The 13977-nt window shown below is 37.3% G+C and overlaps 1 protein-coding gene across 6 annotated transcripts in view; it reads left to right on the top strand.

Annotated features, from left to right (window-relative positions):
• Positions 1 to 13977, top strand: part of DMXL2 (Dmx like 2) — a 171298-nt gene that overhangs the window by 40268 nt on the left and 117053 nt on the right. For all 6 annotated transcript variants that reach the window (XM_068965082.1, XM_068965081.1, XM_068965079.1 and 3 more), the window contains exon 6: positions 446 to 512. In XM_068965082.1, the coding sequence (XP_068821183.1) occupies positions 446 to 512 (67 nt within the window). The remainder of the gene's footprint in view (positions 1 to 445; positions 513 to 13977) is intronic.

Below are 13977 nucleotides of genomic sequence, written 5' to 3'. Positions count from 1 at the left end.
TAATAACCTCAGGACTTGGGTTGAGAAGGTTGACATAAAGGAATTATTCATTAATGCATAAACTATAGATGGGAAGATGTGGTGAAAGGATGGCTGTACCATTGACAACGCAGATTATATGAAGGGATCCAACTAGCCAGGGAAGGTGATGAGCTCAGTTTTTAAAATGTTGCATTAAGATGTTGGTGGAGCATGTAGGTTGTGATATCATTTAAGCATGTTAATTGCATTCTTTGGATCCCCACAGTGACCCTTGGGTTGGTTTTAATGAGTTAATTTGTATTTTTAGGGAGGGGAAATATTTAGACTTATTTTTAGAGAGGTGAAAACACTCTTGTTTGATGTTATGAAAAATCTTATTTTGACCATTTATATATATATATATATATATATAAAAGGTGTTCTAGATTTTAAAAATGCTAACTGTTTAACTTTGTCTTTTTAGAACCTCAGTATCTGTACATTTGATGGAGTGGTCCCCTGATGGTGAATATTTTGCTACTGCTGGAAAGGTAAAGGAACAAACAATACATAAACAGGAAAAAACAAAAGAATTAGAAATATTCCTCACTCATTCTCATTTTCCGATTTTTCATCTGTAAAATTGGAAGGATCCTACATTACAAAGCTGGCCTGAGGAATAGGTGATAGCTTTGTGAAATATCTGATATGTCTCCCATAGGCAGTTAGCATTTGAGAAATAGTGGCTATAATTTTTATTATTTGACCATTGCAAAAATTTACGGTTTTTAAAAATAATTTGTATGTTTAAAAAATAGCATATATGCATAATTTAAAAAGTAAAATAATACTACTAGATTTGCAGTGAAAAGATGCACTCCCTTCTTCCCACTCTTAATTCCTGTGTCCTAGAGGCAGTGATTTGTAAAACTGCATATTTAAATACTTCTTTCCATATTCTTAAGTAATTTGCTTATGCTCCCATTGTTTAATTATTATTATTTTTCTTTTTGGTTTTATGTATCATCTCTGGCCTCACTACTATGGAGGCTGAGACTAGTTCTCTAGCTGATGTCTCCAACTCCATCTCCACTTAACCATACATATGTGTATTCACTTCCTTTCCTCCTATCTTTTTGCTCTAAGTGTCTCATAATATTTTGGAAAACCAGTATTTATTATGCACATTATTAAGAGTGTGTAAGAGGTTCTTCATGGAATAATTACTTTGGTGTTAATAATATGTTTTACTGTTTGCTTAGTTTTCTGTATACCTAATTCATCCCTCACACCTCTGACGTTCTTTGCATCTCCTCTCAGTATAATTCCCGGTAGAAGGTATCCTGGAAACATGTATTCTCTTTGCTCTGGCTTAGTTGCTCAGTCTGACTTAGTTACTCTTGGAGTCTAATATAGAGCTCTCAGTTCAGGATTTTCTTCTACTAACCTCAGGGGATTCTCTGCCCATCTCCTTTCTTAAATTCTCTATTTCTTAGCATCATTTATCTTGTTTCCTTGTTTTGATGCAGATATCCTCTAGTAGGTTCCTGAGAAAAGATGAATGGGAAAAAAACACGTTAGAGGCCTCTCAAATCTGAGCACTTCTTTCTTCTGCTGTTATGCTTTATTTGATTGGGCATAGAATTTTGTGGGAACTAATTTTCCTTGAGAATTTTAAATGTCATGGTTCTGTTGCCTTCCAGTGTTGCTGTTTGAGAGGTACAGTGCCATTAAGACCCTGCTCTCCCAGCTCCATCCAGCTTGTAGAGGTTTTAAGAATCTTCCCCTTATCCTGGTGTTCTGAAATGTCAAGATGTGGTGGAATGGGTCAATCAGCTATAAGTATTTACATACAAATATATACATATAAGGGATAAAGACTCTTTTTGTGTAGGTAATTTGATGTACCCATTCAGTCTGAAAGCTCATGTTCTTCAGTTCAGGGGAATTGCTTTATATTATTCCTTTTGTGTCATCTCCTTCCTTTTATACTCTCTTTTCTCTCATTCTGAATCTCCCCTTATTCAGATGTGGATCCTTCTATACTGATCCTCTAATTTTCTGTGGGCCCCCTCATTGTTTTTTTGTTTGTTTAAATTCTGGGGTTTTTTTTAGCTTTAATTTTGAAATAATTTTTTCCTACTGTCACATATTTTATTTTCAGGAGTTTTTTTCACCTAATTCTATGAATGCTCCTTCAAATTTATGTAGTATTTTGTAAGTATAAAATGATAATTGAACACATGCAGTGTATTTACTTTGAGTTGTGTATGGAATTAAAATTTCCATATTACAGTTCACAAGGCAAGGATAGGTTTTCCAACAACATCAGAATTCACTCAAGGCTCTTTGAGTTAATCTTCAGTTGTAGAACACTCAACTGTTTTGTGGTTGAATAATTATATGGCACAGAGCTAATCAGTTGCTCAATAGTTGATGACATTATAGACAGGAAGACTCTGTAACATAGGCAGAAAGACTGCAATTGTGTGCACTTTAGTAGTAAACTGATAAATAACTATTTCAAAGAATATTTGGAGGTATTTGCATGAGGTGAGCTGTCATGTAATAGTAACATATCTGTGATTTCTTTTAGACACAAAGTCACAAATACTGTTAATATCGTTTTGGTATGTTCTTTATATTCATAACTGAAATTTAGCAATTCCTTCGGTTCACAGTTATGAAAATACAGAAGTAATTATTTTCCCTGACTCAAGTTCCTGGTATCTCTGGGTCTTGGTTTCTCAAGAAGCAGACTCCCAAACAAGGATTCTAGTTCAAGTTGTTAATATGGGTGGTGCTCACAAAGAAATATACTGGATTTGAGGCAGGGAAGTAAAAGTGCTTTAAAAAGACTGTATTTACAGGTGATGAACAGGCTTAAATCTCTGGGTAACTCTGGTGGCCAGCGCTTCTTGCAACATTATGTTCCTCACACTCTTCACACACATCGCACATATACACATTAGTTAAGGGCTAGTGAGGGCAGAACATTGGTTCTCAGCTTTTACAATTTCTGAAAAACTCAGCCAAAGTTATGTAGATACTGTCAATTGGAAATGGCTCACTGAAATGCTAAGGCATGAGAGGATACAGTTGATGTATCAAAAATATTTTTTGTATCTTGAATTCTATCTGCAGGTGCCTTGGGTTAGAAGACCTCAGAACCTCTGGTCTAAACCTGGATATTTTATTTATTTATTTTTAATTAAAGGATAATTGCTTTACAGTATTGTGTTTGTTTCTGCCAAACATCAGCATGAATCAGCCATAGGTATACATATGTCTTCTCCCTTTTGAACCTCCCTCCCACCTCTCTCCTCATCCTACCTCACTAGGTTGTTACAGAGCCCTGGTTTGAGTTCCTTGAGTCATAAAGCAAATTCCCATTGGCTATCTATTTTAAATATGGTAATGTAAGTTTCTATGTTACTCTCCCATCCATCCCAGCCTTTCCTCCCCGCAACCCCTGCACTGAGTCTGTAAGTCTGTTCTCTGTCTGTCTCCATTGCTGCCCTGCACATAGTTTCATCAGTACCATCTTTCTAGATTCCACATATATGCATTAGTATACAATATTTGTTTTTCTCTTTCTGACTGACTTCACTCTATATAATAGATTTTAGGTTCATCCATCTCATTAAAACTGACTTAGATGCATTTCTTTTTATATCTGAGTAATAGTCCACTGTATATATGTACTATAGCTTCTTTATCCTTTCATCTGTCAATGGACATCTAGGTTGCTTCCATGTCCTAGCTGTTGTCAATAGTGCTGCAGTGAACATTGGGGTACATGTGTCTTTTTTGAATTTTGGTTTGCTCAGGGTATATGCCTAGTTCTGGGATTGCTGGGTCATATGGTGGTTTTATTTCTAGTTTTTTAAGGAATCTCCATACTATCTTCCATAGTGGCTGTATCAATATACATTCCCACTAACAGTGCAAGTGCAGGTCGACCAGTCGTGTCTGACCCTCTGCAACCCCATGAACTGTGTAGCCTGCCAGGCTCCTCTGTCCTTGAATTCTCTAGGCAAGAATACTAGAGTGGATGGCCATTCCCTTCTCGAGTATCTTCACAACCCAGGGATCGAACCCAGGTCTCCGGCATTGCAGGAGGATTCTTTACCATCTGAGCTACTAGGGAAGCCTAAAAGTACTGGAGTGGGTAGCCTATCCCTTCTCCAGATCTTCCCCACCCAGGGATCAAACTAGAGTCTCCTGCATTAAAAGAGGCAGATTCGTTACCAGCTCAGCTACCAGAGAAGCCCAGCAGTGCAAGGGGGTTCCCTTTTCTCCACATCCTCTACAGCATTTATTGTTTGCAAACTTTTTGATGATGGTCATTCTGGCTGGTGTGAGCTGATATCTCATTGTAGTTTTGATTTGCATTTCTTTAATAATGAGTGATATTGAGCATCTTTTCATGTGTTTTTTTTAGCCATCTATATGTTTTCTTTGGAGAAATGTCTGTTTAGGTCTTTTGCTCACTTTTGGATTGGGTTGTTTGCTTTTCTGGTGTTGACTTATGTGAGCTGCTTGTATATTTTGGAAATTAATCTTTTGTCAGTTGTTTCATTTGCTTTTATTTTCTCCCATTCTGAGGTTGTCTCTTCATCTTGTTTATAGTTGCCTTTGCTGTGCAAAAGCGTTTAATTAGTTCCCATTTATTTATTTTTGTTTTTACTTTCATTACAGTAGGAGGTGGGTCATAGAGGATGTTGCTGTGATCTATGTCATAGAGTGTTTGGCCTATGTTTTTCTCTAAGAGTTTTATAGTTTCTGGTCTTACATTTAGGTCTTTAATCTACTTTTAGTTTATCTTTGTGTATGGTGTTAGGAAGGGTTCTGATTTCATTTTTTTACATGTAACTGTCTAGTTTTCCCAGCACCACTTATTGAAGAGGCTGTCTTTGCCCCATTGTATATTATTGCCTCTTTGTCAAAAATAAGGTACCCATAGGTGTGTGGGTTTATTTCTGGGATTTCTATCTTGTTTCCTTGTTCTACATTTCTGTTTTTGTTCCAGTACCATAATGTCTTGATGACTGTAGCTTTGTGTTACAGTCCGAAGTCAGGAAGGTTGATTCCTCCAGCTCTATTCTTCTTTCTTAAGATTGCTTTGGCTATTCAGGGTTTTTTTTGTTTTCATAAGAATTGTGAAATTTTTGCTTCTAGTTCTGTGAAAAATGACATTGGTTATTTGATAGGGATTGCATTGAATCTGTCGATTGCATTTGGTAGTGTAATCATTTTCATAGTATTGATTCTTTCAATCTAGGTACATGGAATATCTCTCCACTTGTTTATGTTGTCTTTGATTTCTGTCATCAGTGTCTTAAATATTTTTCTGAATATAGCTCTTTTGTCTCCTTAGCTAGGTTTATTCTTAGATATTTTACTCTTTTTGCTGCATTGGTGAATGGGATTGATTCCTTAATTTCTTTGATTTTTTCACTGTTATTGTATAGGAATGCAAGTGATTTCCATGTATTGATTTTGCTTTGCTAAATTTATTGATTAGCCTTAGTAATTTTCTGATAGTATCTTTAGGGTTTTCTATGTACAGTATCATGTTGTCTGCAAAGAGGGAGAGTTTTTACTTCTTTTCCAATCTTGATTCCTTTTCTTTCTTTTTCTTCTCTGATTTCCATAGCTAGGACTTCCAAAACTATGTTGAATATTAGTGGTTAGCGTGGGCACCTTGTCTTGTTCCTGATCTTAGAGTGAATGCTTTCAGTTTTTCACCATTTAGAATAATGTTTGCTGTTGGTTTATCATTTATGGCCTTTACTGTGTTGAGAATTCCTTCTACACCCATTTTTTGAAAAGTTTTGTGTTGTTTAAAATCAAAAAAGCCTTTGAATTTTGTCAAAGGCTTTTTCTGCATCTATTGAGATTATCATATGGTTTTTATATTCTACTTTTTTAGTATGGTGTATCACATTGATAAAATCTGGATATTTTATTTTTTGTCATCCACATTTAAATCTAAAATCCACTTACAAAAATTCTATGGTTTGACGAAGAGGTCAGGTTTCACTTTTTCCATATGGATATCCAGTTGTGCAGCTAAATTTATTGAAAAGCCTCTGTGTTGCCACGTTTGTCAAAAGCAAATATCCAAACTAGTGTGGCTCTGTTTCTGAATTCTTTTCTTTGGTCCATTGGTCTTTCCTTGTAGCAATGCCACCTTTTTTTCTATAGCTTTTAAATTGTCTTGATGTGTGAAAGAACATATCTTCACATCTTGTTTTTCTTCAAGATTATCCTATCTACTTTTGGCCCTTTATATTTCCATATAAACTTTAGAATGAGTATGATAAATTTTATAAAACCAACAGAAAACCTCTTGTGATTTTAATTGATATTTCATTGATTCTATAGATTAGTTTTGGGAGAATTGACGTCTTTACAGTTGAGCCTTCTCATCTATGAACATGACATAATCTTTATTTAGATCTTTTTACTTTTCTTAGTAATGTTTTATAATTTTTTGCAGCAGTCCTAAATATCTTTTGTTGGATTCATTCCTAGGTATTTGATATTTTTGATGTTGTAAATGACATCATTTTATAATTGTATATAGAAATGCAATTAATTTTGGTCTTTATATCTAGCAGTCTTAGTAAACTCAATATTAACAAGTCCTCTGTAGATCTTTCTGTATTTTCTGTGTGCATAATTCTATTATTTGTGAATAATGACAGTTTTATTTCATCTTTCCTAACTCTTAAGTGTTTTAATGTCTTTTCCTTTTTTTACTCTAGTATCTAGAACTTCCAGGATAGTATTGAGGAAAGGTCTGGGATTGGTTATCTTTTCCTTGTTACCAATATCAAAAGGACACCTTTCACAGAGTCTCCATTAAGTATAATATTTACCATAGGTGCTTACTATACTCTTTTTTAGATGAAACAAGTTTCCTTCTGATTTGTAGATTGCTAGCATTTTTAAAATAGCAAATGTTGAATTTTAGCAAATACTTTTTGTGCATCTAATGATATTGTCATTATTTTCTTATTGTCTTTATTAGTGAGATGAAATTTGTTGGACTTATTTATATAAATCTTGTGTTTTTGAAATAATCTCAACTTGGTTGTAATGTGTTGTCCTTGATGGATTTGTTTTGCTAATGTTTTATTTAGGATTTAGGAGAGCTCTCTGTTAGAGTGAGACTTGGCAAATATTTTTTCCTTTTTTATACAGGTATACCTGGTTTTATTGTGCTTTACTTTATTGGGCTTTGCAGTTAATGTGTTTTTTAGCACTTTGAAGGTTTGTGTCAACCCTGTGTTGTCAGATGATGGTTAGTGTTTTTTTAGCAATAAAATATTTTAAAATTAAGCTATGTACATTTTAAAAGATGTAATGCCATTGCACACTGAATAAACTACTGTATAGTGCAAATGGAACTTCTGTGTGCACTGGGAAACCAAAAAATTCGTGTGGACTCCCTTTATTGTGATAGTATTTGCATTATTGTGGTGGTCTGGAACTAAAAATGTAATATCTCTGAGATGGCCTGTAGTGATTTTGATTTCAGTGTCATGCTGGCCTCATAAAATGAATTGGATATATATATTTAAAATATAGTCAATAGAATGGGTTTCTGCAAGGTTGGTGTTTTATTCTTAAATGTACTGATGAAGCCATCTGGACCAGGAGTTTCCTTTGTGGGATTCAATTTTTTAAATAGTTATAGGGCTGTTCAGATTTTATATTTCTTTTTTTATGTAAGTTTTAGTAAATTAGGTTTATATAGAATTTGCCCGTTTTAACTAAATTTTCAGATTTATTGGTGTAAAATTGTGCAAAATGTCTTTTTAATATCTGTAATATATATGTTATGATTTTTTTCATCTTACTAAGAATTTATCAATTTTATAAATCTTTTCAAAGAACTGACTTTTGGCTTTGTAGGCTTATACATTGTATGTCTGTTTACTCTTTTATTAATTTGTTTGGTTCTGTTTTTTTCTCAAACTTTTTAGATGGATGTTTAGCATTTTTTGTTTCTTTGCTTTTTCCAGCATTTGTTGTTTCTAATGTGTACATTTAACTCTATAGATGTCCCTTTAAGCTTAGCTTTATCCCATAAGGTTTTTTATTCCATAATTTTTGACATGTATTATTTTCATTATTATTCTAAATACAAATTTTTCTAATTTTCAGTGTGGTTCATTTTTTGATTCATGGGTTGTCCAGAGTGTGCATTAGAGCATGGTTCAGTTATGTTGGGTGGTGGTGGATGATGTAGAAGTGTCTTCTTGGTGGTGACAAATTTATTTTGCGTTACTAAGTAAACTTACAAGTAATTGTTTGTTAAAGTAATAACCAGCGATTGTGTTATAATAGCAACTACTAGTAGTTGACAGTTATGTACCAGAAACTGTGCCTTCAAAAGCTATGGGGCAAGTGTTTTACAGAAGGGTAAACTGCAGTTTCACAACTTGCCTGAGAATACAAAGGTAGTCAGAAGGTGGAGGTGGGATTTTAACTCAGATGTTTTGGATTTCATACCCAAATCAGGTGGCTTTATATTTCATGAAGAAATACTTACTGCAAGTGCATTTGTGCGGATGCTTTGAGGCTTGAGTTGAGTATGCATTCTTCTAGGAAAGGTGTATATAGTTTCTACCAGGTGCCTAGGAAGTGAAAGTGTTAGTCTCTCAGTCATGTCTGACTCTTTGTGACCCCATGGACTGTAGCCTGCTAGGCTCCTCTGTCCATGGGATTCTCCAGGCAAGAATGCTGGAGTGGGTTGCCATGCCCTTCTCCAGGGGATCTTCCCAACCCAGAGGTTGAAACTTGGTCTCTTACATTGACTGAAGATTCCTTACTGTCTGAGCCACTAGGTACCTGGGGGCATGCCCAATTCAAACTAAATACTCAGCTTGGCAGTCGTACCATACATTGTGTGCTTGGGTCTCATGAGACCTGTTTTGTGGGTGCAGATGCCCAGCAGAGACTTCTTCCTCCACTCAGAGTCCAGGTGCAGGAGAATCCTTCCTTACCATACTCCTTTTCAGAGAGGGTTTTTTCTTGATTTCACCCTTTCATTTATGGATAGTCCTTTTTTTTTTTTGTCCCTTTCTTTCTTTTTTTTTAATGGTGTTATGCAAGTACCTCTGGTCTGACTTCTCACCTTGCGTGTACACTATGTGCTGTCTCTATGTAGCTACTGTATTTTATTTTTAAAATTTATTTTTGATTAGATCATAATTGCTTTACAATACTGTATTGGTTTCGGCCATAACAGCATTGTGAATCAGCCATAAGTATGCATATGTCCTCACCCTCTTGAACTACCTTCCCACCCACTACCTCACCCCACCCCTCTAGGTTGTCAGAGAGCACCAGATTGGGCTCCTTGTGTTATATAGCAGCTTCCCACTAGCTAGCTATTTCACATACAGTAATGTATATGTTCTAAAAAGGGTTTGGTAGGTCTTCATAGAACCGTTCAACTTCAGCTTCTTCAGTGTTACTGGTTGGGGCATAGACTTGGATTACTGTGATATTGAATGGTTTGCCTTGGAAACGAACAGAGATCATCCTGTCATTTCTGAGATTGCATCCAAGTACTGCATTTCAGACTCTCTTGTTGACCATGATGGCTACTCCATTTCTTCTAAGGGATTCCTGCCTGCAGTAGTAGATATAATGGTCATCTGAGTTAAATTCACCCATTCCAGTCCATTTTAGTTTGCTGATTACTAGAATGTCGACATTGACTCTTGCCATCTCCTGTTTGACTACTTCCAATTTGCCTTGATTCATGGACCTGACATTCCAGGTTCCTATGCAATATTACTCTTTACAGCATCGGACCTTGCTTCTATCACCAGTCACATCAGCAACTGGGTATTGTTTTTGCTTTGGCTCCATCCCTTCATACTTTCTGGAGTTATTTCTCCACTGATCTCCAGTAGCATATCGGGCACCTACTGACCTGGGGAGTTCCTCTTTCAGTATCCTATCATTTTGCCTTTTCATACTGTTCATGGGGTTAGAACAGTACTGTTCACCTTTTAAAACTAACACCCCCAAAAAGATGTCCTTTTCATTATAGGGGACTGGAATGCAAAATTAGGAAGTCAGGAAACACCTGGAGTAACAGGCAAATTTGGCCTTGGAATATGGAATGAGGCAGCACAAAGACTAATAGAGTTTTGCCAAGAAAATGCACTGGTCATAGAAAATGCCCTCTTCCAACAACACAAGAGAAAACTCTACACATGGACATCACCAGATGGTCAACACTGAAATCAGATTGATTATATTCTTTGCAGCCAAAGATGGAGAAGCTTTATACAGTCAACAAAAACAAGACCAGGAGCTGACTGTGGCTCAGATCATGAGCTCCTTATTGCCAAATTCAGACTTAAATTGAAGAAAGTAGGGAAAACCACTAGACCTTTCAGGTATGACCTAAATCAAATCCCTTATGATTATACAGTGGAAGTGAGAAATAGATTTAAGGGCCTAGATCTGATAGATAGAGTGCCTGATGAACTATGGGCGGAGGTTTGTGACATTGTACAGGAGACAGGGATCAAGACCATCCCCATGGAAAAGAAATGCAAAAAAGCAAAATGGCTGTCTGAGGAGGCCTTACAAATAGCTATGTAGGAAGAGAAGGAAAAAGCAAAGGAGAAAAGGAAAGATATACCCATTTGAATGCAGAGTTCCAAAGAATAGCAAGAAGAGATAAGAAAGCCTTCCTCAGTGATCAGTGCAAAGAAATAGAGAAAAACAACAGAATGGGAAAGACTAGAGATCTCTTCAAGAAAATTAGACGTACCAAAGGAACATTTCATGCAAAGATGGGCTTGATAAAGGACAGAAATGGTATGGACCTAACAGAAGCAGAAGATATTAAGAAGAGGTGGCAAGAATACACAGAAGAACTGTAGAAAAAAGATCTTCACAACCCGGATAATCACAATGGTGTGATCACTCACCTAGAGCCATACATCCTGGAATGTGAAGTCAAGTGGGCATTAGGAAGCATCACTACGAACAAAGCTAGTGGAGGTGATGGCATTCCAGTTGAGCTATTTCAAATCCTGAAAGATGATGCTGTGAAAGTGCTGCATTCAATATGCCAGCAAATTTGGAAAACTCAGCAGTGGCCACAGGACTGGAAAAAGTCAGTTTTCATTCCAATCCCAAAGAAAGGCAATGCCAAAGAGTCCTCAAACTACCACACAATTGCACTCATCTCACACGCTAGTAAAGTAATGCTCAGAATTCTCCAAGCTAGGATTCAACAGTGCATGAACCGTGAACTTCCAGAAGTTCAAGCTGGATTTAGAAAAGCAGAGGAACCATAGATCAAATTTCCAACATCTGCTGGATCATGGAAAAAGCATGAGAGTTCCAGAAAAACATCTATTTCTGCTTTATTGACTATGCCAAAGCCTTTGACTGTGTGGATCACAATAAACTGTGGAAAATTCTTCAAGAGATGGGAATACCAGACCACCTGACCTGCCTCTTGAGAAGCCTATATGCCTGTCAGGAAGCAACAGTTAGAACTGGACATGGAACAACAGACTGGTTCCAAATAGGAAAAGGAGTATGTCAAGGCTGTATATTGTCATCCTGCTTATTTAACTTCTATGCAGAGTACATCATGAGAAATGCTGGGCTGGAAGAAGCACAAGCTGGAATCAAGATTGCCGGGAGAAATATCAATAACCTCAGATGTGCAGATGACACCACCCTTATGGCAGAAAGTGAAAAGAAACTCAAAAGCCTCTTGATGAAAGAGGAGAGTGAAAAAGTTGGCTTAAAGCTCAACATTCAGAAAACGAAGATCATGGCATCCACTCCCATCACTTCCTGGGAAATAGATGGAGAAACGGTGGAAACAGTGTCAGACTTAATTTTTGGGGGCTCCGAAATCACTGCAGATGGTGACTGAAGCCCTGAAATTAAAAGAAGCTTACTCCTTGGAAGAAAAGTTATGACCAGCTTAGATAGCGTATTGAAAAGCAGAGACATTACTTTGCCAACAAAGGTCCATCTAATCAAGGCTATGGTTTTTCCAGTGGTCATGTATGGATGTAAGAGTTGGACTGTAAAGAAAGCTCAGTGCCGAAGAATTGACGCTTTTTAAACTGTGGTGTTGGAGAAGAGTCTTGAGAGTCCCTTGGATGCAAAGAGGTCTAACCTGTCCATTCTAAAAGAGATCAGCCCTGGATGTTCTTTGAAAGGAGTGCTGCTAAAGCTGAAACTCCAGTACTTTGGCCACCATGTAAAGAGTTGACTCATTGGAAAAGACTTTGATGCTGGTAGGGATTGGGGGCAGGAGGAGAAGGGCAGGACAGAGGATGAGACAGCTGGATGGCATCACTTACTCGATGGACATGAGTCTGAGTGAACTCTGGGAGATGTTGATGGACAGGGAGGCCTGGCATGCTGTGATACATGGAATCGCAGAGTTGGACATGACTGAGCAACTGAACTGAACTGAATGTGTATGTTTCAACGCTACTTTCAGTTTGTCCCACCATCTCCTTCCCCTGCTGTGTCCACAAGTCTGTTCTCTATATCTGCCCTGTGTGGGTTCATCACTATCATTTTTCTATATTTCATATATATGTGTTTAAATAGAGGAGAGTGAAAAAGTTGGCTTAAAGCTCAACATTCAGAAAATGAAGATCATGGCATCCGGCCCATCACTTCATGGGAAATAGATGGGGAAACAGTGGAAACAGTGTCAGGCTTTATTTTTTGGGGCTCCAAAATCACTGCAGATGGTGACTGCAGCCATGAAATTAAAAGACGCTTACTCCTTGGAAGAAGAGTTATGACCAACCTAGATAGTATATTCAAAAGCAGAGACATTACTTTGCTGACCAAGGTCCGTCTAGTCAAGGCTATGGTTTTCCTGTGGTCATGTATGGATGTGAGAGTTGGACTGTGAAGACAGCTGAGCACCGAAGAATTGATGCTTTTGAACTGTGGTGTTGGAGAAGACTCTTGAGGGTTCCTTGGACTGCAAGGAGATCCAACCAGTCCATTCTGAAGGAGATCAGCCCTGGGATTTCTTTGGAAGGAATGATGCTAAAGCTGAAGCTCCAGTACTTTGGCCACCTCATGCGAAGAGTTGACTCATTGGAAAAGACTCTGATGCTGGGAGGGATTGGGGGCAGGAGGAGAAGGGGACGACCAAGGATGAGATGGCTGGATGGCATCACGGACTCGATGGAGGTGAGTCTGAGTGAACTCTGGGAGATGGTGATGGACAGGGAGGCCTGGTGTGCTGCGGTTCATGGGGTTGCAGAGAGTCGGACACGACTGAGCGACTGAACTGAACTTAACTGATACACGATATTTGTTTTTCTCTTTGACTTATTTCATTCTGTGCAACAGGCTCTCTATTCATCTGCCTTGCTACAACTGACTCAGATTTGTTCCCTTTTATGGCTGAATAATAGTCCTTTGTATGTATGTACCACAGCTTCTTTATCCATTCACCTGTTGATGGACATGTAGGGTGCTTCCATGTTGGCTATTGTAAATAGTACTGCAGTGAACATTGGGGTACATGTGTCTTTTGAATTATGGTTTTCTCAGGGTTTATGTCCAGTAGTGGGGTTGCTGGGTCATATGGAAGTTTTATTCCTGGTTTTTTTTAAGAAACTATTTTATTGTCCTCCATAGTGGCTACATCAATTTACATTCTCATTTTCAGTACAAAGAGGGTTCCCTTTTTTTCCACATCCTCTCCAGCATTTATTTTTTGTGGGTTTTTTGATGATGGCCATTCTGACTGGTGTGAAGTGATACATCATTGTAGTTTTAATTTGGATTTCTCTAATAATGAGTGATATTGAGCATTTTTTCATGTGTGTATTGGTTATCTGTGTGTCTTATCTGAAGAAATGTTTAGATCTGCCCTTTTTTTGATTGGGTTCTTTGTTTTTCTGTTACTGAGGTGCATGAATTGCTTGTATATTTTGGAGATTAATTCTTTGTCAGTTGCTTCGTTTGCAATTA

This window comes from Capricornis sumatraensis, chromosome 2, assembly GCF_032405125.1.
Source record: "Capricornis sumatraensis isolate serow.1 chromosome 2, serow.2, whole genome shotgun sequence".
Classification (NCBI taxonomy): domain Eukaryota; kingdom Metazoa; phylum Chordata; class Mammalia; order Artiodactyla; family Bovidae; genus Capricornis; species Capricornis sumatraensis.
The sequence above is the reverse complement of the archived record's forward strand: the minus strand, read 5'-3'. Positions and strand labels throughout refer to the sequence as shown.